The following is a 26323-nucleotide window of genomic DNA, read 5'->3' as shown; positions in this document are numbered from 1 at the left end:
ATATGGGGCCATGCAGCCGTGGGCATTAAACACTGAGCTCTTTCCCTGTGATACCTGAATTTATTCAGGTACTGCTGAATCTGTTGTGCACTGCTCTGCTTCACAGCGCTTAAAAGCTAAACCCAAGTGGCACTGACATACTGCTTAATTCAATATTGTACCAGATACCTGAGAAGGGAGCTGGGGTACAGACTTGGTTTTGACATTTAGTTGTTCACAATAATATCCAGAAAGGGAGAGCAAGTACAACGTGTGAAGCTCAGATGGAAAAAGTCCCCGTGAATTGAAATTTTGGAAACAGTATGAAATACCTAGTATCCACTAGTATCCCAGCATATTTACCGCAGCAATAACCTTTCCTTTTCCTATATGCAATGGTTGCAGTAAAAAGATGTCTTAGAGGCTGATTAGAAAGACTCCTATAGAAAACTGGGGTCGAACTGTCCCTTGAAATATTCAGACCAGGAATGAAAAACATATTTAAAAATACAAGTCACTGGACTTAAAAGAGTGGAAACCATTCAGTGGTGTGCGCAGACAGGCAGAGCTCTGCCTCGACATGCCTCCGGCCCTCCTCCACAGGCACAGGAGGTTCATTCTCTACCACCCCCTGCTCTGATTGAGCCCCAGACGCAGCCCCTCTCCGTGCCCCCAGCTCCCACCACGCGCTGTGTGCGGTCCCTGCGGCAGCACAGCCATCTGCCTGCCTAGGGGACACCTTGCTTTCCCTCCAGAGCCAATTAACAGCCCACTGAGCACCAGGCAAAGGCTCCCTGCAGGCAGCCCATGGGCTGCGGGGTGGCCACGTGATGGGGTAGAGCAAAGGTGGGGTTTTTCCAGCGGTGCAGACACGGCTGTGCTGTGCACTGCTACGTGTACAGGAGCTGAGTGTTGCTGCGGTGTCGGCAGCAGGATGCGGAGAAGCTATGGAGGACCTATCTTCCCAATCCATCCTTTACCTTGCAGAGAGGCATTTTTAACAAAAAACATCAACCACTGTATATGATGCTTCACGTGTGCTATTTTGGGTTTGTTAAATGAGAAGAAATCTAATAAAAGGAAGAGAAAACAATGCACGGCAGGAGAGGCAATTTTCATTGCAAATCAACTGTTTGGATCAGTCTGAATGGATATTATGCGATAGGTGTTTTGCAACAGGCTGTCCTGCTGGCACTCTAATAGGGACCATCACTTACAATGCTGTCACTTAAATGACAGAACTTTATATTTGTCTGTCAAAAAAAGAGAAAGGATTAGTCTGCCGAGATCCTTGCAGCTTTTCATTCTATGGTGCACACAGAACTGCTTAAAACTACTGCCATGAGGTGTCTGTATGTGGTTCAATTATCTTTTCCGAGAAGCCTTCTGCCATGCTGTTTTATTATTGCAGAAATAAACTGCAAGCTTGCTACTCACCAGCCATTAGCTCTGGCCACCAGGAAGGAGGAATGCCACCCTGAAATCTGAGGGCAGGCTGGGCTGTGAACACCGACTCTTTGCTATGGCAGCGTAACACCTCCGCCCGTTTATAAAGTGAATGCTTTCATCTGCTCACAGTTTTCGTCTGCCACGTGCAGATGTCTCCCTGAGCTGGGTGTCTTAGGAAGAAAGTGCCAATAAAACGTAAGCAGTTTTTGGGAAAAGTGCAGAAAGCACGCAAACCATCTCGCTGAAAATGTCTACTGCGTCTCCCATTTGGAGAAATAGCTTCAAGTTTAGCAGTGGGATGTGCCGCCTTCCTTTTCCCCTTCAAAACCAGCTCAGATCTGGCCAAATTAGGGGACTCTGAGAATTTCAGTTCACACGTGTGTGGCTGCAGACTTCTTAGAGGCTGGCAGATAAATTTCCTGCGGACTTCGAGCAGGATCTAGGTTAGACTGTCGGAGCAGCATCATCTTTTGTTGAGACTGCTGTTCCTCAGTCAGGCACTGCGGTAACATTCAACATCAGTCATTTGTTACACTCTTTTCGTCTTTGGCAACAAATATGATAAGAACCACCCCTGCTTAATAACTGCATCATGCCTAAAGCGTGCTCCATTCTGTAGACTGAATGAAGTTGAGATCTTGATAAAGAAAAAAATCACAGGAACCTGTCACTTGAGAGTTTAGTTCAACAGATGATGTATTAATCCCGATCAGAGTGCGGGGCTAAGCTGGGGAAGGGAGCCACTTTCCCTGTACTCTGTCCTCCTCAATGGCATTGCCAGATGTAATCATAGAGAGCGTAATATCTGCATCACTCCACAGTACAAAACTAGTCCTTGCGTGGAAGATGCAGAAGCTAACAGCAGACTTATCAAATTAAAAGTCTGCAGGTACATTTTCAGGCTGGATTTGCATTCAGTTTACCTGCCTACAGCAAGCTAGCATTAACAACTATTGCTTCACTGTGGTGGAGCAATTTAACCTACGCCTGTTGTAAACCACCCCAGGAAAAAAGTAATGACAGCAGGTTTGGGCCATCCAGCCTGATTAGTTCAGTTTAAATCAGCTGTCTGGCTGGTCAGGCGGCGAGTCCCTGGGCTGACTTGTGTCACTTATCTTTCATCTTACAACCTGCTGTCAAATGAGTGATCATTTGGGACCTGCTGCTGTGACATACACACTTTTCTGCTACCATGGATCTAATTTTATAGTTATTGTACAACAAAAATAGCCTTTTTCTTCTCGGCTCCCTTTTTGCCCTGAGGAGACTTAGTAAAAAACCAGGCTGATGGTAACCTGAAGCAGATGTGATAGCAGACAGGTGTCACAACTACCCGAGAGTGGGAGGGGTGGCTCTAGTTGGAGATAAGGAGAGGTAGGTTTCACATATAGCTTCACAAAATTCAGCACTGCTCCTGTCACTATCTGGTTACTATCCCTAACATTCACGGCATGAGGAGGTTCAGGGGTGACCAGCCTAAAAGATTCAGTGCTGCAAGCAGATAATGGATGCAACCATACAGGAAAAGTACCCTATAATTTTGCTGCTAATGTGACTTTCCTAGTTATGAGCAACATTTAATAGTAAGTTTCCATGAATTGTTTTGAATCTTTCCAATTTAATTTCTTTCTGTTATCACCTAAATATTAAACAAAGGAAGGAATATTTGTATGATGTGCTATTTTAACTTCTGTTTTTATTTTGTGTAATTGCAGGACATGTTCATATCACTGACTTTAACATAGCAACCATAGTGAAAGGCTCAGAAAAAGCTTCTTCTATGGCTGGCACAAAGCCCTATATGGGTAAGTTTTCAAGACCATTTAAAAAATGTAAAAAACCACACATATTAACATTGTCTAATGGCATGTTAAAAGGCTTTTAAGTTGTAAAAACATACAATAAATGTGATCAACTTATTTTTTTGGCAGTATATATGTGTTAGTAATGGAAAACGTTGGAGATGGAGGGATTGGGTAGGAGCTTGGTCTCCACGTGGCCTTTAGGCAGGTTCTGTTCAGTTTTGTGAAGCAAACTCGGGAGAATCTCAACTGTGTTACTTCCTGCGAATCCCCACAGCTAGAGACAGGAAGATATGATTGTATTTGCACCACTGTGGCTATGATCTAGCAGAGAACATGTAAAGTCAGTTTAGAATTATCTAGGCACATCCTTAATTGCTTTGCCATGCCGAGTTCCTCAAAAATATGTCTGTTAGAGTCCTCTGTTGCTAACCCTTTAAGTACTTGCTCTATGGCTTTCAGGGGCATTTAATGTCTTTTAATCATGTAATTTAAATGCATGGATAGATTGAAAGCTGGGAGAGTAAAATTCAGTTCTCCTGTCCTCATGTGTCTAAATGTTAAGCATCTTGGCTAAGCTAATAATTTAAGTTTCCCCTAGAGCTGAAGGACAGAAGGCATCTCCTGAAGGTTATTTGTCCCACCAAAGTTAGCCTAGCTTCCATGACTAAGAATAGGTGTGATTTGTCCTATTTGTGGCCTCCTAAACATCTGCTGTTTTAATGCTGTCTGTGTGCATAATTGTCATTGGCTGTGGAGATGAATGGCTTAAGACTAAACTTATTTGGGTTCTGGAAACCAGACTAAGAGGTATGCGTGTCTCCAAGAGACGTTCTCTAGCAGACGTGCTCAGAGCACATCTGACACTTGTGCACCAGTAATATACTGGTAAATTACCGTATCCTGAAAATGTCATTCAGGGAACCAAAGGCCACTGTGTTACTGTACTTCTGCATGTTAGTATAGGAGCAAAGCATTTGCCCAAGAAATAGGAATTAACGCTTGCGTTTTTCTCAGCACAAAGAGCACTGTACCAGCCTGCACGTGAAGCAGACAGGCGTCTGCAGAGTGCCTCTGTACCCGCTGTGAGACTCTGTCAGAGCAGTCCCAGGCACCGGAGCAGTCATTTTCAGATATGATGTGGTTTTGGCACGAATCAGCTAGCACTCTCCAAAATAATTCCCAGGGAGTTAGCAGGGGCTGGAGTCTATTTACCCTGAGCAGCTTGGGCATAGCTGTCGAGTTTGGTAGTTAATGGGATGCAATAGCATGTGTGTGGCCATACTGTGCCACTTGGGCTCATCACCAGTACACCAACCTGACACTGGTTAGCTTACTCTTATGACTGTACTCAAGACAGACCAAGAAACGTTTCATGTAGTCCTGACTCAAACATTTAAGTCATGCAGAGGATTGAGGTTTTAGATGAAAATTTTCTCAGCGTTTGGTATCAGTTAGCTCCAGCTGAGTGCCTAATTCAGCATCTCTAAGAACATTTGGAGATCAAGTCTGGGTACTGAGCCTCCCCTCAGGGCTGATACCTGAGTGTTCAATGTTGTACCACAGGTTCCCTGTTCACTGTAGTGAAAAGAGAGGGGAGGGATGCTGCAATGTCACTTACACCCACAGCTATAGTTTAAAAAAAAACTTGCTTGAGCATTTTTGCCAATATGTGGTGGGTTTCTTATGAAAAAAACCCCAAACAAACCAACAAGAACTCAAGAAAATATTTTTTTTCTCTCAAAGTAATTTGACCTCCCCCCAACACACAAATAGCTGTACAACTGACATGTGAAACCAGTTACATACATGCATTACTGAATTTTGTGAAAGTGGCCTTGCATACATGATGACTGAAATGTTAAAAGATTCCAACATTTTCTATATGGTAGTTTTGCACTTCTGTGAAAAGCTTATTTCTCAGAGCTCTCGCATGCTGCTTAAATAGATGCCTGCGATCTTCTAGCAGCCATTGTCATTAGGTGTGTAAATTCTTATTACACAGATTATTCAAAAACACCCTTGAAGAGTAGTCATTTTGCAGGAGCCGAAAAAAATTCAGAATAGACATTTTCCATATTTAAATGTGATGATGACAGCAGCCATAACAATAGAGTCTTTTCTGAGATTTAATTTGGTAGTCAATTAAATGACTGTTTTGATGGCCTTACATTTTCAATCTTGAAGCGGTTGCAGAGTTTTACATTAGAAAGCCTAATTATTATGAAAGCAGAAAAAAGCTGAGTACTTGCTTAGGGGTCAGTTAGCATTTTAGCATCTGTCTATCATAGTCTGAATGTGTGTAATGACGAGATCATCTGGCAGCTAATGATTAGAAGCAGATTAGTTAAAACAGCTGTACAAAAAAGTATGTGAGTATTCTTCAAATATTTTGCTGAGAGTTAACGGGAAACAACATCCATCTGCACACATAGGTGGATCGCCACTTTCTTAGTTCATTAGTGGTCTCTGTTGGCAGGCTTTTCTCACAAGAAAAAAACTAGCTTTTAACAACAGAAAGCTCAAAAATCTGTAGCAAGTGCTAAGCACTGTGATTTTGTATTTTAAGGACAAAATTATGAAAAATGGCCTCATCCTTTTGGAATGCCCAACCTTCACCCTCACCCCAAGGAGGACGAGTAGCTTGTTCTTTGTGTAGCTGACATTTGCCAAGAGATGGTACAAGGAAGGAAAAGCTGAAATTAATCTTAGACAACATCTATTTATTCTTCATCTGTTCGATGCAGAAATGCCAAAGTCCAGTCCATCGTGCCTAAACTCTGCTTATGTCCCTTTCCATGGTATTCTCCATTTGCTAGAAAATTCTGGAGTCCTTGTATTTAGTAGGAAAATACTAATCTCCAGGATAGATTATGTCCTTATGGCCTCATTGTTTTGTAATCGCTCCTCAGCTTTGCATCATGGCAAATCCTTTCTCTGAGCTAATCCCGGAGAGCCATAGACAGCTGAGAGTGTTTTCCTCCCCAGGGCAAAGCTCCTGGAAGGTTCCTGTGAGAGCCCAAGGAAGGAGATAAACAATAGACCTGGAGTCAGGGGAAGATGGGAGATAGGGACAAGATACTACATTTGCACACCAACAGACTGTTGTTTTGGTTCACCTGAGCTCACGGAGCTGTTCTGCCCCTGAACTTTCCTCCCCACACATCAGATCTCCCCCATATCCAACAATCTCGCAAGAAGAACCAGCAGCAGTACAAGAAAACTGCTCTGTCCTTTTTTGAAGAGACTACAGCACCTTCCACCAGCTTATTTCCTCTCTAGTGTGCCTTCCTCTCCTCTTGGAAATACAAAAATACTCCAAAAGCCACAAGTAGTGTCATCTTTACCCGGAAAGTCAGAAGAGTCATACTTGCATTTATTTGGAGCTGTAAGAAGCAATGAAAGCTTTTAGAGCTATAAAAATCCTGTTCCAGGTGAAAAGTGCCAGGTGAGGATTCTTTTTGGCACTGCTTGGGTATCAAAGCTTCAGCAAACCTCAAATATTAGGAGTTTGACAGATATGGCCAGACCTTCATTGGTGCTGCTTTTTCCTCTTAAGCGCACTGATTTCACTTCCTTTCCTCTTTTAGTTTACACCTTTAATTTTGTGAAGAATCATAACTTTAGTGAAATGCTACAAAGACTTTTTCAGTTGCAATGCTCAAATTAAGAAAGTTTTCCATATGATTTCTGGCTTTAAGGCTGTATCAAAGACGTTCCATGTGTCTTGTCTAAGCTATTTAGTCAATGAAAGAGGTAGAAAAAAAGACTTGGGGAGATTGGCTCTACGGTTCCTAGTAAGCTTTCATTACCAGGAATTTAAACCTCACTTTAACCTTGGTGTAACAAGACAAAATCACCTTCAAGCAAGATATTCACTGAGCACCATAACCGAGGGAACTTAGTGGTTCCTGTAAGAACCTGCCTTACGCTATGCTGGTTTTCACGATGAAGGTATGAGATGTGATGAAAGCTTTTCCCCCTCTTGGAGGTTTATAAAAGTTTACTCTCATGTGGATCCCGTTATGTTTAATCAGATATGAGGGCACTCTCCAGCCTTTCCCTTAGTAGAGGTACTTATAGGATTTCTCACTTCTTCCTATGGCCAATTTAAGGAAATAAACAGAAAAATGTTATCTCTGAAGCCTGCATTCCTATTTGAAATCCGATTGAAATAGGTTGAGAAATTGCTAGGGAGCGATTTGCTCCCATGCAGCATGACTGCATAAAACTGATATCCAGGAAAAAACGCAATGAATTGATATTGCGTTGTAAAAATGCACTAGCTGTTCTGATTAAGATACCTATCTTGTAATGCTAAGCATGGTGTGAGTCAGCTCCTGCAACCGCTGCTTAATCCCACTTCACATTAGCCTTTTTGCCCCTAAGTCTTTCTCAGCCTGAAATTTTCGCTGGCTATTTCCCTACCTATGAAATGGTTACACACAATGCAACGTATCTAAACCTGAATGTTTTCCCAGGAACCCTGGTAATTTCTCTACATTCCCCCTTCCCTTTTCCAGACAAGTGAAATACCTGCCACATATAGACAACAAAAACAGGGATAATGGGGAGTCTGAAAGGAAGGAGGCCATCAGCCTGGCGAGACAACCTCCTTCCAGCTGCTTCTGCAGTTTTGCTTCTCAAAGCCATCAACCTGAAATGCTGGAATCAGCTTCTTAGTGTTCGGGGAGGTGGGGGGGGGGGGTGTCTTCAGAGTTTCTGTCTCGTACTGTTCAGACGGCTGCAGCTGTGAAATGCAATGTGTGCCTTAAGCTGCTTTAGGAAACGTGTGTCACCTGTGCCTGATTTTTATCATTACAAATTCATTGCTCAAACCTGCTGTGACACATGGGATTGAGGGTGTTGTCAGAGGTTTTCTTGTAGGAATAGCCCTTTGAGAACTCATGAGTTTTCAGGCTCTCATCCTACGCTGGCAAACAATGCCAAATGTCTTCTGAGACCTCGCTGACTTTTGGCAGGCTTGTCTGCTGCACCAGCACTTGTAGGGGAGCCCCCTCCAGCCTGCACTGGGAGTCAGACCGGGAAAGCCAGTGCAGGGCAGGACACGGTCCCTGGCCTCAGCCTGTGCCTGGGATATTCAGCTGTGGCTCGCTCTTCCTGCAGAAGGCTGTTCCTTAGGTCTCTTGTGTTTAAAGAAAGAGTGCATTTGCCTGGCTGGAAGCACCTGTGTAAGTGTTTGCCATTTTCAACAGTTCTATCTTTATGAGGAGAAAAAAAAAAAAAGAAAAAAAGAGATGCTTTTTATATTGATCCCTCGTGCAGGCTGCAAGAAATATGTTTGTGTCTCAGAGAATGTGCTCTGTGCTGGGCACCCATTTGCAGTAACGACCCTCTCCCCGCCAACAGGTTGGTCAGCTGCAAAACTAAATGTTAACTACTAAAACATATCTAGAAAACATTACAGATATCGCCTTTTGTTTATTCCTCACTCTGGCATAATTTAGATGTATTTGAATCCTATAGCACATCCTTTTTACTCACTGAAAGGTTTCCTTTTTGAATGATCAATTTCCATACATCTGTATATTATTTGTGAGTGTTGCAAAAACTTTCCATTCACAGGTTGTGGATTTTGGGGGTTTAGGGTTTGTTTGGGGATTTTTTTTCTGTTTCTGGTAGTAGGAGGGCTAGGGGGGGTAGGTAGAGGCCTTGTGGTTTTCTTCAGCAGAGGCTCAAGTTATCTGATAACACACCGTGACTTTACTTCAAATCAAACCAATAAAATACTTTTTATGATATAAATACACCTGGAAAAAATCTAAAGCCAATAAAATCAGTCATAAATTATGTGAAAAGTTTCAGCTACCCTCTTCCTACAGGCTTGTTATCTCAGATTTTCACAGCTGCTTTCATAGGTTGCTGTCACGGTGAAAAATGGCTGTACGCCTGAGATTACCAGAGGAGTGTGGCTTTAAGAGGTCCACAGAACTTCTAAAATGTATGAGTCATCCATATTTATTAATTAATACTGTGTGGGAGTACTATAGGAGTCAGAGGAAAGCTAGTGGATGTCCCGATGTCAACCTTACAGGTAAAGTGAAAATATCACATAGGGCTGAATTTGAGTTAGTTACAATATAGCAGGGACGAATTCGGAGTTGGGTTTACAAAAGTGTTCAACTTTGGTCTTCCGTACGCTCATACTAAACAGTGCTCTGAAATTAAATAGTGTTTTGCAGCTGGTTGGTTTTTGAGTGCAGTGAAGGCAGCGCTTAGGGTTTTTAAAAATCCCACCCTTTTTTTACTGAGGGTTTGACTGCCTATCCACAGTTTCGCTGGTGCTGTCACTACCTGCCCTTTTGATCCCAGGGAAATATCACGATGCCAGCACGAGCTGGGAGGCTTCTGCTTGTTCCCGTAAGCAAGAGCCGAGAGCGGACACGTGAGGCTTTGAGGTGCTGAAATAAATACTCGCCGTACTGATGGGGTTTTCAGCTTGCGCTAGAAGCACCGCGGCTGAGGGGATTAAGCACTGAGCTGCGAGTGGTTATTCAGGTTTGGGCTCTGCTCTGACATTAACAAGTATGCAGGCACACAGGCAGCTGAAAACCCTCAGGAGATCAGGAAAGAAGTTACTGTCTCCAGCTGCTTTTCACCTCTCTGTGCTCTCCGACCTCCTACCATCCTTTGAAATCTTCCAGCAAAACTGTTAATATAATCATTTCTTTGACTATTTCAGTTGTAAAAACCCCACTCTGAGTCCAAGTGCTAGTTTTGATTTGGGTTCTTTTTTTTTTTTTTTTTTTTTTTTTAACCTGCCTTAAGGGGCCTGATCCGATGCGGAGCTCTGCAGGCAGGTCCGAGGGGAAAGAGACCTCCAGCAGATGGGGCAACGAGCGGGGACTTCCAGGAACCCAGCGGGGCATTTCTGTCCCCTGGATAGCTCCTGTTCTTTGGTCAAGCCACACAACCACCCCAGGTTTTTGCATGCGTAAACTGCTGCAAAGAGATCTGCTTATGTGGTTCTGAGTATGTGATGCAGGTGCACATAATAGTGCTCCTGATGAGTCAGGTGCACAGTGTGTCCTGCAAATCCCCAGTTACCCGGATCAGTTCATTTCTGTACTGGGGTGGAACAGCTGCTGCCCACTCACTAGGCCCATCTTCCAAATAGCAAATGAATATTTTTGGACACAGCTTTCAACAAGTTGCTAGAAAAACCTGGCACTGCAGCCACTGTGAGGCTTACTCCATCCAAAATGGAGGGAGTAAGGAGGAAGGTACTTGTGTATAATTTCGTATTCTGTAGTAGAATGCCATGACATGTTCATTGCTGCTGGGCTTGCTTTCAATGGGACTAGCAACCAGAGGTTGTTTCTCTGAGTTTGATCCAGATGTTCAACGAGAAGGGCCTTCTCTGCGCAAACAAAAGGGCAAGAACTGGGTTCTGTTCAGTGGTTGAATAGCGCAGAGGGTTTTTTGAGGACAACACTCTTAAGTAAGGGCAGGAGAGGTGGTATAGCCATATGGCAAACTAATAAGGCGTTCTAAATGTGGTGTCTGTATTCAGGTAACGGTATCTACAATAGTTACTTTGATTCAATAATTGCATTAAATACAACTATTGAGGTGTATTATGTGAATAATGGTACAAAATCAGTTACACTGCTGTAACAGGTCTAGACCTCACACGGGAAAATTGCCGGCCCAGCATGGTCAGGCTTTAAGCAGCTCTTTGCCTTATACAATAGAGGTTAGCAGTTGGCTAGTCTAAATCTCTGAGTCAGGAAGCTGACCGTTATAATCTAGACCCTTTTAACACATGAGAAAGTAAACACCAGGAGGTAAATTGGTAGTTTACCAAGTCCACGTTTATATTCAGGGAGAGGGGAGTTGTTTTCTTTCATTTTGTTCTTAAAACAGCTTCTCCTCTAAATATAAGATCACTTGTCATCACTGTAGTTTGATTTCTGTTTTCTACTTAAGCCATGACCTAGAAGAATTACTGACCTCTGAATTTACTTTTCTCTGAAAGTGAAAATTAGTATTTTCTCATCACAATGCTGAAGAAGCAGTTAATAATTCACTGCAGTGTCTCAGTCCAAGTTTCTTGGAATATTATTTAAAAAATCAAGTTCATTTTTCATTCAGCTCAATCTGTCATCCATTAAGCCTGATTCAGCAAGGTGAGACTATGAATGTGTTATACACATCAAGTCATTCACACATTTACAGGTCTAAGCTTTTAACAGCTTATCCCATTCTAATCAGTGAAAATATTGTTTATATTGTGAGCATTGTGTATATGTGTATATATCTATTTTTTTTTTTCTTTATTTATTTGCAAGATCAGGGACTAATATAAGGAAGGAGAATGATACCTGGCAGCCTGGTATCATCCTGAAACTCAGTTAACGACACTGGAAACTATTTTCTCATCTATGAAATCTCAGGCATTACAATAAACCCCATGCCACTGAGGTGTGGTTTGCTACACGACTGGCAGAGTGTATTGCTTTGCAACCCCTAGCATACACCACAAACCTCTGATTCCCCTTACAGGTCATTGTAGGGGCTTTGCTGAGATGCAAATAGACTATAGAGAGCTCTAGCTAGCCAACTGGATGACAGACGTCAGGGTTTTCATTCTTGAGAAATGTTTTGGGCATGCCCATCTGAACTCCATCATTCAAAAAAATTGAGGCCAAACCACTATAGCTTTATTTTGTATTCTATTTTCACTTTGTCATATTAATAACATTGGCACAGGGCATTTTGTAGGAATTAATGACCAGCTCTCATTGGCAACGTTTAGCCATGCATGGACAATCAGCTCCTTGCAGCTATTCGATCTTGCAAGACTCACTTGCAAGTTATTGCTTAAATATACTGATTTGTTAGTATGTAGTAAAGGCCACTTGAAGAAGGGTCTAATGTGTTCATTTCGCTGCACTTTCCCTCTCACTAATTTTGCAAAGTTTCAAAGCAGCCTATGGAAGCTGACGATGCTTCAAAGTAAGTAACAGCTCGGTAAGCTTCTTAATCAACACTTGGCAGTCTCCTGGGTAGTTGTAGGCAAGTACACCAGGCGCTCTTTGATTAGCTTTTTGCTAAGGAAGTGAAACTTAAATCACTTCATCAGAAAAGAAATGCCACATTGTGTTATTTAGGATTCATATCAGAGTCATTCCAAGCTCTTCATTTTATGATTTAGTCTGATGAATTATCTTTATGATTAAACCAGTATGCTCCATCAAAAATAATAGCAGCTGTTCTTTGTGCCAACCATTCCAAGCGATAGACCTCAAAATGACTGTTTTATCATGGACAGCCTTTTCAAATTCACCATTGGAGAGCAAATTAAAATGGCCTGAATTTCAGAGACCTGAAGCACTTATAGTTTAACTATGGAATTAAGCGATACCTATGAATACTATGCAGATTTTTAGAAACCCTAATTAAAAGTATTTTATCCTAAGTACAAAATGCTTTTTTACAGTAGGAACAAATAGTAAAAATTGGGTTCAGTATTGTTTGCACTTACATTGATATTCTTTTATTTCAAACTCATGAGTCATATTCTTAGATAGATACTGATAATCTTCCACAAATAGGGTACAGAATTACCAACCAGTTATGTAAAATTTCGGTTTTGTACTTTTTTCTTTTTTTTTTTTTTTATTTTTACAAGTTTTTAGGGAAATATGCATACAATACAAGATGCATCCTGTAGGTCATTTACAGTGTAGATCATCTGACTGCTGTGACAATTGCAGTGGGTAGTTGTATATATGGATTGTCAGAAATTAGTCTCTATTTCACAAAATTATTTGGAGTATGGCTAAACCTGTAGAACATGAGTATGGATACCCCAGGAAGACACTGCTTCTGAGATGGATGCAGCCCCACTAGATTTGCTTTCATGTTCAATTTTTTATTAGCCATTTTCCAGTATGTTTTATTTTAAAGAAAAATAGTATTTTTTTTACTTCCTTGGAATCTTGCTTTTGGTACAGAGACAGTTTACAATGATATGGTATTACTGGAAAGATACAGTGCAAAAGCATCGAAATGCAGAGCTCTGAAGAGGATTTATTTTAATTTATTAGTTGGTAAAAAAAAAAATAAATTACATGGAAATAACGTACTAGGGACAGCCAAGGAATGCACCGAAGCATGCTTAATGCCTCACAAAGGTGGATTCATTTTTCTGTCATTTTCCAAGAAATCAAAGCAGATAAACAGTGAAAACATGAAAGTATGTTATTAAGAGAAAAATATAAATGTACAAAAGAAAACACAACTGGAGGATTTTTAGCCTGGCGAGTTGCTGAAGTTAAATATGTGTATTTACTTGTTATCATACATGACAGAAAAATTCCTGAATTTATTTCTTGCCCTGTTAAAATGAGCACAGATGTCTCAACTTGGAATGGAATTAGTTTTGAAATGCTCTGTCTTTGTAGTTACTGAAGCCATGTGTGAAAGGTGGTCGATCACACTTCTGCCACGCATGAAGACTAATCTCCCAGACCAAAAGGCTGCATTGCTTCTGGGATCCAGAGTTTCAAATGTCCCCGGTGCTTTGGGTGGCAGGTTTTCCAGGTGTCTGAGAGAAGGTGAAGAGCCCATGCAGTTCATGATGACTGCCAAGAGGATGTTGTGGAAGAGGCTCTAAAGGTCCCATTGAGAATTCTGGCCTTAAACCCCTTCATCACCCTACTCAGATGGGCTGGGACAAGGTGGTTCCTTGAGCTTCATTTGCATCACAGAGTCATTCGTGTTGGCAGGGGCCTCACGACTCTCTAGTCCAACCTCCTGCTCAAAGCAGGTTGAGCAGTGAGGCCAGACCAGGTTACTGCTGTTTAAAGCGCTCTTTTGGGCAGCTGCAGTAAAGCAGTTCTCCATTATGTGAAAGATACTTGTTCACAGGGAGCTGTGAAGACCATGAGACCTACCGATTGCATCACTTGTCTTTCAGTTCAGTCTTGCAGCTGCTAGATTTGCTATTACTTGATTTAGCTTCACTGTTTAAAAATTGCGCTTCCACCATGCAAACATCCATTGCCTTCCCTCTGACTGTATGCGATAGTAACTACAGCCCTCAGCCAAAAGAATCTGCAGGATCAGACCCAGTATTAAAACCGCATATTTTCTTGAAAGCCTTTGTTCAGTGGAACTTGCTTGAGGAAAAAGATCTGAAACTCCCGTTCTTACACGCAATCTCCAACTTTTATTCACATGAGTGAACTTTTGCAGGCAGAATCCTTGCATTTAGGTAGATGCAAGATGTAAGTATTCTTCTCATCTTAAATCTGTTATGATAAAAGAGGATGTGTGCAGAAAGGCTGCACGTGACAGAGCTGTTGCCTTTGTTCCAAGCTGGCAAGCTCAAATCTTACCATCCTTTGGAAGAACCTATTCACAGCAGGTTGCAGGATGGTTGTCCAAGCTGAGCCTGAGATCAAATTCAGATTTGAAAAGATTACAGATTGTCTTATTTCAATAGCAAACCTAAAGAAAATCAATGTAGAATTTTAACTTGCCTTTCAGTCTTTTTATTTGCTTTAATCCTAGCCAGTTTGCACTCAGAATTGGTACTCCTGACACAGTTTTTTCTTAGAGCAAAACCTAACGTTACATTCTGTATTTTGCAGCTCTAGTTCTTCAGACCTTGGCTAACCCCCTCACTTGGGGGATCTGCTGCCTTTCTGTAAAATCATGCTATATTTCTGAATGAGCAGGCAAACTCCAGAAGGCTGCAGTACAGGCTAGAGGCCTTCATTTGCACCCGATGTCTCAGCTCAAAAAGGCCTTCAGACACATTAGTCACAGTCTTAGTGTGCAATTTAACAGCCTTGCTAAATTGGGGAAAGGTCTTCAATAAGGTTGAGATGTCTCCCTGAGAAACAACCTGTAAGTAGGATACTGTAAATTGTATTGGACCTTAGGTCAGTCCCTCCTCATTTGTGAAGCGGGTGCCTACAAGCACTTCACTGGAGCTAACCGAATGCAGAGAGTCCAGCTGGACTGCAAATAATACTGCTAAAGCAGGGGAAAAGGGGCTATTTGCTTTAAAAAACAGGAATTAAACTGCCCATTTTCGGATCTAAGGGTGCTGTCATCAGCTTAAGGTGAGAAAACAGAACTTGAAAACACCAGGCCCAGTGGGCAAAAGAGAGCATTTTCTGTTGATCTGTTTAATGTGAGATAAGTTGACCTTGAAGCTTTTTGGACAAGCAAATAAAATAAAAGTGGATAACTCAGTCACTGAATTAGCAAAACAGTTGCACCATTCTGGCAATGTTGTAGGTTACATCAATAAAGTACTTTCATCTCTACCTTGCAGAAATCAGATAGTGATCCATCACTTTATTATGATGTTAAAGCTATAAAAGAAAGAGTGAAACCGATATTATACCTATATAGCTCAGTAAAAAGTCCACAAAGGCTATATTCTTTAATGAAATATTATACATCATCTAGACACAGTGGGCAAAAAACATAATGAATGTGGCTAAATGCAGCAAACCTTTACTACAAGGTGCCAATGGTGATATTGACAACATGACTTTGGTGTCTGATGTGCAATTTAGGTGCATTGATCACCTAAAGTAACACAAAAAATCCTGCCTACCCTCTTAGCATCTATCTATGTGATAGACTGCACACATATAAGTTGTGCTTACACAGATCCCCAGCAACATGCAAACAAGTTCTGAAGTACATCTGAAGATATAGCATGCCAAGTGAAGCTATATTATATGGAGGTGAGACAGAGCTAACTCAATGTGATGACTATTACGGCATTGTTGCTTCACGCCATACTGGATCACAGCACAAGCTTACCTATACTAGAGATCCACTGGTCAGCTGTTCTCCACACACAAGTATTCTGGCAAAAAATGTTTATTTAGGTACCTGAAGTTCTCCTACCAAGCCTATTTAGAGATGGCCCTGCTGGGCAGAGAGTATAGGACCACTTTCATTCATTGTTTTTTATTCTACAAATTAGGGGTTTGCCACATCAAATTCATGGATGTCAAAATCCTCTATTAGGTTTTGCTCTTCAAGACTTTCTGAACTCAGGTCTGGGGCTGTAAATTGTTAGGTTGCCATCCATAATGACGCAAGAACTGCAAAAGTCCTTTGAAAGGAACATTTTTCCTATAATCAAAGGTGCTTCTCTAAATGCCATCCATAGTCAAATCCCAAACTGCCAGTCATAAGTAAGTGTGACCAGATTACATTATTCATTGCAGTATGCCCATTAGAGAGTGATGCGATGGTAATCAGGTGGTAATGTGGTACATTAGACTCAATATCATGGCCAGAAGAGGCTCGCATGGTAATTGCAATCTAGCATGATGTTACGGTTGGAGATAGTGTTGTTTACAAAATCCCCAGGGAAAGTGTTGTTTTCACAAAGTGTACTGAGATTCTGCTGTGAAATAATTAGAAAAGCATGACTGACTTTTCATTTCATTTCATATTCTCTCTTATTTATATATGGTTTTCTGAAGAAACTACGGTGGCAATATTTAGAATGTCTTTCTTGCTGAAATTAGCCAACTGGATCCTTGTTTCGAAAAGATATTTTATTTTTTTCCCCCCCAGGAAAATTATTTTTATGCAATTCATTACTTTATTGAGAGTGTGTTTATTTCCAGTCATGACAGAGTTTCTCACAGCATACAATCAGTGTTGGGTTTTGAATTCAATTACCATATTCTATGATGAATACCTTTAAAACCCCTTTGATAAATTCTATCCAAAAGTAAAATGAGATTGAGATTTACCATGTTCAACACCTCCATCAATCGCAAAGAATAACCTCGCTAGCAAATATTTGTCCCATAAAATGTTTGAATTACCCTAAATATTCCAGGTCACACTTCAGGAATTCCCCTCCCATTACTTATTTTCAGTCACCTAACATAAAACTTAAATGGACCAGGTGGGAATTAACATGTAAAAATTATTGGCTTTTGAAAAATCCTGACCAGTAAAAGTGACTCATTGCCAACAAATCAAGGCACTGAAAATGCATCCTGAAAATACTGTTTACTGATGTATTTAATTCCAGTTAATTGTGTCCTTATTAATTTTTCAAATGCCAACATTAATGATCCGTAGTCTAACCTTAATATAATGCTTTTTGTTTGGTTTGATTTATTGTTTTAGCTCCAGAAGTGTTCCAGGCCTTTATGGATGGTGGTCCAGGATACTCGTACCCTGTAGACTGGTGGTCACTGGGAATTACAGCATATGAATTACTGAGGGGTTGGGTAAGAATGATGGGGTTTGTTGTTATTTAACACATTGACTGACAGAAGTCCCAAAGTTTGCAGTGCCTCCGAGTGCACCCTTCATGATAAAATTTGAGTGGATGAGGCTGGGGTTCAGCTCAGAAATGCCGTCTTGCATCCTTCCCAGCTGGAAACATTCCTGGGAAAATCTCACCCCCCTCTCAGTTACATTATTAAAGTTTGCCTAAGGAAAGGCCTAATGTCTTAATGGCTTCTCCGCGGTGCTGAATTGGAAACAATGGTATTTTTTTCCAAATAGAAGTTGAGTTACTTCAGGCTTTATTATATCTTTGATTCTCTTGGCTAATACCTTAAAAGAGCTAATGTAATATCCTAAGATGCTTGGCCCAACTACAGAAAAGGCTTATCTGCCAGTGCACTTGTTACTTATCTAATCAATTATGTGAATAAGCTTAATGAAAAATCTTCCTAAGCATGGTCAAATATCACAGAAGATAATGGAAAATTCTTTTCCATTTTGGTTCAAAGGATTGAAGTTGGTTGCTTAAATATTTACTATTCCCTATGGAAAACAGTAATTTAGGTACTATTTCAGGATAATAATGTAGATAAAGTAGCTGGGGTTTTTAAAATTTTTAATTCCTATTTTGGAAAGAGGATTTTATTGTATTTCAATATGCTGTTTTTAAGGAAGGAGTATTTGTTATCATGTGACACTCTCACAGTACCGCTACCCTGTCCTGCTAGGCACTTTGTAATGCGAGACAATCCATCCCACAAAAATGTCACAGTTTCATGTAGGATGACAGGCAAAGGAAACTAGAAATAAAGAACAATTATTATTCCCATTTTCAGATGGAAAACTCCATTTCAGAGTGTCTGCGCATTGTTACTTCAATTCAGAACCTACATTTTGCAAAGGTCCAAAACTTGGCCTATCTATTTTGCATTTCCATAGAAATAGCGAAAGTCCTGACACAATAGCATGCTCCTGACACAAAGATCTCTCCCATGCCGAATCTCAGTTCCCACCCTTAAAATACAGGGGTATTAAGAACCTTTAAAAAAAAAAAAAAAGTATTTGCAATTTTTCCATAACATCATTCTTAAAAAATTACTGAGGTTTTAAGCTAACAGTCTTCCCAGGATGGAAAATTTTAACCTGAACAGTTAAGGTCTGAGAGTGAGAAGCATAATACATTCTCAGCCCTAGTGACAGACGGTAGTACTAGCTGCACATATAATAAATTAAAAGAACATCCTGTTGGTTTTATATCAATGCTTTCACCAGTGGGTATCTCCAAGAAAGCAGCACACTGAATGAATGTGTAAGGAAAGCTGAACTCCCAAGACTAATCACAAAAGATACTTAGTCACTTTAATATATGAAAAATTATATAGAATGGTATCCATTTGCCAAGATCCGGCTACAGACAAAGCAAAGCTGAGACTGAATCAATTTTATTTTTTTTTAAATAAAAGCATTGCCGTCTGTCCATGCTCCAGTCAACCAAGCCAGCTGCTTGGTTTCTCCTGAAGAGCGGCTCTTGCCCGCTGAGCAAGCCAGAGGGTGGCTTGGCAACCCACCCCTTTGTACAGGCTAGGAAAAGGTGGTTTTTCCCCTGAATTGCGTTTCTAATTTTTCCTAGTCTAGACAAGGCCTAAACTGACAGGAGTGATGATAAGGGAAGTAGTGGCGGGTTGAGGAAATGTGCTTAACCCGAGGCATGTCGCTGTCTGCAGCGACCGGGAGCTCCGAAGCTCCATCTGCTGCAGCAGCCCCATGCAGATGGCTGCAAAGAGGCAGCTTGCGCGTACAAGGCTGCAAGCTAAACCTGTGGGCAGGCAGCCCCCCTCCTCCTCCGCACTCCTGCAGCACTTTGTTCAGCAGCACGAAGAGCGCCCCATTGCCACCGAGCAGAGGGGTGGGCGCTGGGTGCAGCCCTGGGGAAAGGGGAAGGTGTTGCACGGGGCAGAGCCACCTGGAGATATGACTTTCTCCAGTCGGAGCACGGTGCATGCTGGTGCATGGGGAAGGCAGGAGGGAAGGATGGAAGGAGCCTTAAAAAGGAGGAGTTGTTTCTGGGTTATCTGCCTGGGCCATTTTTTTGTTATCCCGAGTAGCACTGGCATCTCTCAATATGTTGCAGGCACATTTCTCTCCTTAGCCAGTTGCTAGTAAAAAACTTAACAACCAAAAACCCACGTGTATAAAGCTTTGCATCAAACGTTGGTCTTTTCCCCAAGTTCAGGAAACTAAACTGCATGATGCAAACCGTGACACATGTCAGTCTGTTCCTAAGCCATAAGCAACCGGTAAAATAATATACTAACTCTGTATACCACACCCTCAACAGAGACCAAGTGAAGGGAAGAGGTAGTAAGTGGGATTCTTGGACTCTGACTTTCACTGTGATGTGAATGGTTGAGGATGAACTTTGGTTAATCATGAACAAAACCAAAACATTTTTTCTTCCTTTTTCACAAAATAAAACAGGAGTCTGACCCTCAAGTTGAATGAATAGCTGAAAAATATGGGAGATATAGGTGTGAAGGACCTCAAAAGACCAAACTTTTAGTGGCCACTTCTTTGAGCATTTATCGTTCCAATTAACTAAGAACGGTATTAAAAATATCTGAAAACCTCAAAAAATCAAGTAAGACTGCAGAATGTTAATAATCTTTAAAATAAGGTAGGTTTTTTGAGGACTTTTCCAGTGAGGAAAAAGACATGGGCAGAAACATCCTTAACAGAAAAACTTCCTTAGTTTTATTCTCACTTTACTTTTTTCAAAGATTCATTATTACTTAAAGTTGCTATTTTTAGAGCTAAGTCACCGTTTCCAACAACTGCTGTAAATTCTGGCTCAACGATCATATTGGTCACATTGTTATATCAAGTCTAAATCAGAAGTAGGTTACTTCTTGACAACAGACAGAATGTTAAACTTTCATTTTTAATAGCTGTTTTATGGCAGCATTACCACAGGTAGGGAAAAGCGTATGACAGATTATTTCAAATGATGGTCTTGAACCTGATTCAAGAAAATTATGTATTCAGAGCATGCATTTAGGTCCCATTGAATTAATATGGACATGGTATAGCTAAATGACAACAGACTAACAATGCGAATCAAAGCAAAAACATTTAAGCAGCCCTTGGATTTATTTTCAGAACATCCCAATGCCTTGGAATGGATTTAGTTTCAAACACGTGTTCAAAGTTAAACATGTGCGTGAATCTTCTCAAAATAAGAACATTTTCTGGGTCTTTATGAAAAGTGGCTCTAATTCACTATCAGGTTCGATAACTAACACCTAGAAATATTCTTAAATTATAATATTCTACCAGTACCTGCTAGCAAAAGTCAAGGGATGATTCAGTTCTTAGTGAAGGTAACAAGCATCTGCCCTTTGCTGTGGAGGATATTGGATGAGAAGGTAACTTTATGTTGTGTATGAATTATGATACATCAATTTACACATTGCTGTTATGATGGCAGTTGGCTGCAAATATATCACATATTTGTCACTTGCTAGGTACAACTTAATTCACAAGCAGTCCTTGTTAAAAAAATTACGAGTATCATTCTAACAACTTGCTTCACAAATACAAGTCTTTAAAAATACGTGCACAATAATTAATCAGACTAGAAATTTGTATGTAGTACTTTAATTTCCAAATGCTAAATTTAACAAAAGATAAATCACAGTAATCTTCATTAACAAAGCACTGTGGAATCTGGGACTCCTCTTCACCTATAGAAGAATTTAGGCACTGCAAACACAGGACAGCAGGTTCATATAATCCATAGGTTCACATAATGAGATAATTTTAGATTTCAAAAAGGACAAACGAGAAGGATTGGGATTTGGAGTCTATTTTTTTTACTGTGGTTCTTACACAGATTTTTGTAAGCATTTTTAAATTTCTCTATCTACTACTCAATAAAATCAGGATGACACAGCTCCCTTCAGCCACCACTTTTCCATTTTGTCGGTTTAGATCACAAGAATGTTCTAGTACTACAAGAGAAAAATAGTAAATAATGCACATTTCGCATAGTATGCCCTGGGAACAAATTTATTCAGCTATCTCATTTGAACTGATACTTCTTTTCGTGAGAGAACAATTTGCAGAAGAAATGCATCTATGAGTAATGACATTCATTACAACCAAAGAAAAGCACACACACAAAGACAGATTAGCCTCAAAATTGTTTTAAGATATTTTGGCGGTTTTGATATTTCCAGCATAGACAACACTGAGCTCAGGGAAACGTGAATTGTCTCCACTCTTTTATCCGTTCTTGCTGACTTGATTTTGATTTAACTTTATCCCAGAGGCCCTATGAAATTCATTCAGCCACCCCCATTGATGAGATACTCAACATGTTCAAGATAGAAAGAGTTCACTACTCATCTGCGTGGTGCAAGGGCATGATAGCACTACTGAAAAAGGTAAGAAAGCACAAACGCCTTCTGTCCTCTCTTCTCTTCCAGAAGCTCCTCCAGCAATGCAGAGGCACAAGGCTGGCACACACATTAGGTAGCCAAAATTTCAAGGATAGGAAAGCAGTGCTTATCCCTAGACTTTTCTGAATGTGAGTGTGCAGTATTTTCTCTTGAGAAGCTGGATTATTCCCAGGCTTAGACTCCGGCTTTTCATGGCCTGAAAGATATAGAAATCTAATATTTTTGTTTATTTTAAAACTGATTCACTAGTGATGACAAAACTTTTGAGATCAGTGACTCCCATTGTGTTCCCTGGCCCCATTCTCTCCAGCCCTAGTTGTGCATGTGGGAGAGGGAAGGAAGGAAGGACCACTCTGCTCTCTGAGTTTCTGCCACGGTTTCCAGCCAGGGAGCTTAGAAATGAAAAGGGCTGTACCTCTCCCCATCCCATGTTGCCATAGTTGCAACAACAAAAGTCGAGCCGCTTTGCTGTAAATGTCACTAAGCTACACGAGAGGATGCTTTCTGAATGCATCATGACCCTGGAACTCACTTTCTTCCTCCGATCCCAGTTACTTGTTTGGTTTAATTTTCTGGCCATGCTGCAAGGATCATCTGTCTCTTTTAGGTATTTCAGATCATCGGTACTGATATTAGAGCAGGAAATGATTGTGAATGTGTGAATAGAGCAATAGAAGATCAATTTCCTTTGCAGCAATGAGCAATCTATTTTTGATAGATGGAGCAATGAGGTGGTTAATTTTAATTGCTGCCAGGATGCTCGGCATAACTATATCTTCCAATAAATTAGAGATGAAATACAAATTGTTAGGTGGCATTGAACTGTCATGTTTCATGTTGCTTGGACTCTCGTGTGTTTGTAAACAGACTTTTGTTACTAATACATTTATACACCTCATGCCTGCACCAGCCATCTGGTGGCAATTAAATTATGTTCATATCCTATGAGTTATTACTTTTATTTTTTTAGATTGGGACTTCTAGGAGCTGTTAGAATATTCCCTAGCCATTTTCTTACTCAAAATTGTGTATCATACAATTTATGCGTGTGATACGTTTTCTCTTTTATATGGCATCCAGTCCCTCAGAAAATGCCTTGTGCTTGATTACAGCTCCTCACTAAGGACCCAGAATGCCGTCTTTCAAGCCTTGCAGACATCCAAAGCTCTCCATACCTAGCTGATGTCAACTGGGATGCTGTTCTAGAGAAAGCTGTGACCCCGGGCTTTGTTCCTAACGTAAGTCAATATTCCAGGTGAACTGTGTTTGCAAATTCCGACTCTAATTATCACTGCTGTTTTACTTGTTTACGCTTGCATTTATTGCTCTTCAGTGATTTACTTCTCACAGAAGCTTTACTTTGGATTCTGTTTTCATTTACTCAGTCACAGCTAAGGGAAAATTTGGCCCATTTCATTAGATCACAACAAAAACTAATTAACCTTGGTTCACTTTTTGTTCCCTTTCAAACAAAAAACATTTTCCAGACTTTGCATTTCAACTGTTAGAGCAAATGATTGTCAGACTTAACTCTGAGCCAAAGAATACCAAGACGACCATTACTGCTCTGAAAGTTAGGCATTTGAATAACATTTGCAAGACTTTTTAACATCCCAGTGTGCTGTTCCTTTTTCACTTAAAAAATACTTTTTCAAAAGACTGACCCATTTCCTTTGTGACAGTTTCCTACACTAAAACATTCCAATTCTGTGAGGGAATCCAGTAGGTTCTTTTTTTCTGTGGTTCTGTTTTGTTGGTATTTTCAGCACATTTCCATTTTGATCGTTTGTAAGTTAAATGGATTTGAGGGCCATGAATAAAAAGTAAGGACTCTGGTATTGGCATGCTTCTCTACTCTGTTGCTTGTCCACTTTGTGGACTTCACAATTGTAGGTTTATGGTTGGACTCGATGATCTTAAAGGTCCTTTCCAACCTAAATTATTCTATGATGATTCTATGTTCAGTCATATTGCACCATAAGTCTTCTCCAAACAATACATTTCTAGCATACTAGGGATTGTTTATATGCATATTTTTGTGCAACTGTGAATAAAGATGAGGAAAGGGGAAGAGCTAGATGCTATCCTCATCCAGGGGCACGTTAGAGTTCTTGCTAAATGTGATGGGGACAGGATCCAGCCCTCCAGAAGCTGAGAGTCATTGCCTAATGGGGCAAAGGCAGCCAGGTGGGGTGCCAAGACAGTGCTGGTGGTGTCTGCTGTGCTTCTTGGCACCTGAGCGGTGCTTTTCCTGGAAGCAGCATCCTGCAGGTGAAGCAACATGTGGATGGGCAAGCAGTGCCTCCCTCAGAGTTGGGGAAAGATCAGGTAGCTACCCTAACCAAAGCACGGCAGAACAAAGCTCCTCCCTGGCCTGGCAGACCATGAACTCCATTCTCCATGGTGGCGTGGTTCTACAAGGTGAATTGAGGCCAACATACACTGTGGTCTGGGAAGAGCTTTAAAACTCTTTGACAGCTTGCTCTTACTGTCAGGAGCTCGCCTGCCTTCTGCAGGCAAGAGGGTGCATGGGAAGCCTGTGATAGGAAGGTCCAATTGTTTAATTTCTCCCTGTGTAGTTTGATTCCATAAACATCGTTCTTACTTAAATTGTACATCTCTTTCTTGATGGTTTAGCAGTTTCTTTATATTCAGCTTGTAGTCATAAATTGTTATTGGTTTTTTTGTATTGTTAAATATTTGATAAAGGAAGCAAGAAATTATTTAAATGTAATTTGCTTTCATTTTTAAAGCTTCAGAATTAAAGTGATGAATTTTTAAAGTGCTCAAACAAATCTTAAAACTGTACATGCTCAAGAAAGGAACCGATATTGATCAAACGTAAAGAAATTTATAAGTAAATATAAATAAGATATACAACTCCATTAATAAAAAACAAATTCTACTAAAGCTGGCTGGATACTGTGCAGGAAAAGGCATCAGAGAGCTTAATATCATACTTTGATTATACAGACTTTGCTAGGAATTAAAAAGTTAGAGTGATCTCTAAATCAAATGTTTTATTGTAGGACGCCACAAGTTATACAAGTGGTTTCTGATGTGGTTTTATGGCTTAATGTCTGTAATAGTATCCACCAGTTACGCATGACTTATCTTAGTACTTCCGCCTTGATGGTGACAATGGTGTGACTGAAGTCCTAGAGGAAAACAAGCTGCCTTTAAGATCTTCCACCACACAATTCAAATTGTGTGCATTTTTTTTTAAATGTTTTGAGAGAATGAGAAGAACAAAGGACCTCATGTTATTCTGATTACAGCAGTAGCAAAACACGGATCCTGTAATTAGCATGCCAAGTAGTGGCTTTTTAAAAGGGTATTGGGTTCAGCTGAACCATAGATTTCTGGCCATACCTTAGCTCTTATCCTTAAATGAGAGGAACAGTTCATCCCAAATGTTGTCATGAGATGGCTTCACTGCACTAATGAACAGAATAAAAAAAACCCTCAAGGCATAAACTATGCTCCTGTAAACTTTTATGCTGAAATGATCTGAGAGAATCAAGAACCTGAAAAGAATTGCGGAAGAATCTGAAAAAAATCAAGGAAGGAAACAACCATATAGAAATGGTATTTCCACTCATCCTGCTTTAAAAAGTACTTCCTGATACAACAAAGAATCTTCAGATTTGGTGCAAGCATGGCAAATTAACATAAAAATGGAGAATCCAGAATATTTAAGTAATGTAAGTAATGGGTAAGAGAATGCATGAGAGAGCCAGTTTTTGATATAAAAGCAGTTAACTGAAAAAGGCCTGTTCCTTCCTTCGTTATCATGGATAGGAGCTAGGTAACCGAATCCACCTGCCAATCTGCAGAAAATCAGATTTTAACAAGTAAGGTCTTAGAGGTACTCCCCATCCCTCCTGCGCTATTACCGCTGCCATTTATGTTCTACAGCACTAACCGATATTCAGATGAACACCCTGGGTGGGATTCCTCTCTCTCTAATGGGGCAACATACTTGTAGTCACTCTAGGAATACATCTGAATGTAACTAGGAAGAGGATCTAACTCTTTATGATATGATTTTTGTCTTACCTCCCTTACTTGAACTTCAAGCATCACTCCAGGCCTAAAAAGACAGTTTTCATTTTACAGATGTGGCTGGGAAACTGGACCGTTATTAATGCTATTAGCACTTTCTAGACAAGCTAAAAAACACAATGATGCTTCAAAGGGTAACTTTGGATCCTTTTGTACCAGAAAGGAAGACTGAACTGTGATCCTACATTTGAACTTGAAGAAATGATTTTGGAGTCCAAGCCTCTCCACAAAAAGAAAAAGCGACTTGCCAAAAACAAATCCAAAGATGGAGCTAAGGAAACCTGCCCGCTGGTAAGCTGGGGACTGTGGCTGCAGTCA

General features: G+C 40.6%; 1 protein-coding gene across 2 annotated transcripts in view; it reads left to right on the top strand.

Annotated features, from left to right (window-relative positions):
- The window catches only part of STK32B (serine/threonine kinase 32B), a gene marked incomplete at both ends in the record, with an annotated part of 173845 nt that overhangs the window by 126226 nt on the left and 21296 nt on the right, over nucleotides 1–26323 (top strand). The window contains 5 exons of one of the 2 annotated variants that reach the window (XM_082482817.1): nucleotides 3144–3233; nucleotides 17379–17482; nucleotides 21809–21925; nucleotides 23053–23178; nucleotides 26165–26296. In XM_082482817.1, the coding sequence (XP_082338943.1) occupies nucleotides 3144–3233; nucleotides 17379–17482; nucleotides 21809–21925; nucleotides 23053–23178; nucleotides 26165–26296 (569 nt within the window). The remainder of the gene's footprint in view (nucleotides 1–3143; nucleotides 3234–17378; nucleotides 17483–21808; nucleotides 21926–23052; nucleotides 23179–26164; nucleotides 26297–26323) is intronic. The other variant, XM_082482818.1, reaches the window with a different exon arrangement.

The sequence above is a fragment of the Vanellus vanellus genome, assembly GCF_965231255.1.
Source record: "Vanellus vanellus genome assembly, chromosome: 4".
NCBI classification, from domain to species: Eukaryota; Metazoa; Chordata; class Aves; order Charadriiformes; family Charadriidae; genus Vanellus; species Vanellus vanellus.
This window is presented reverse-complemented; position numbering and strand designations above follow the sequence as displayed.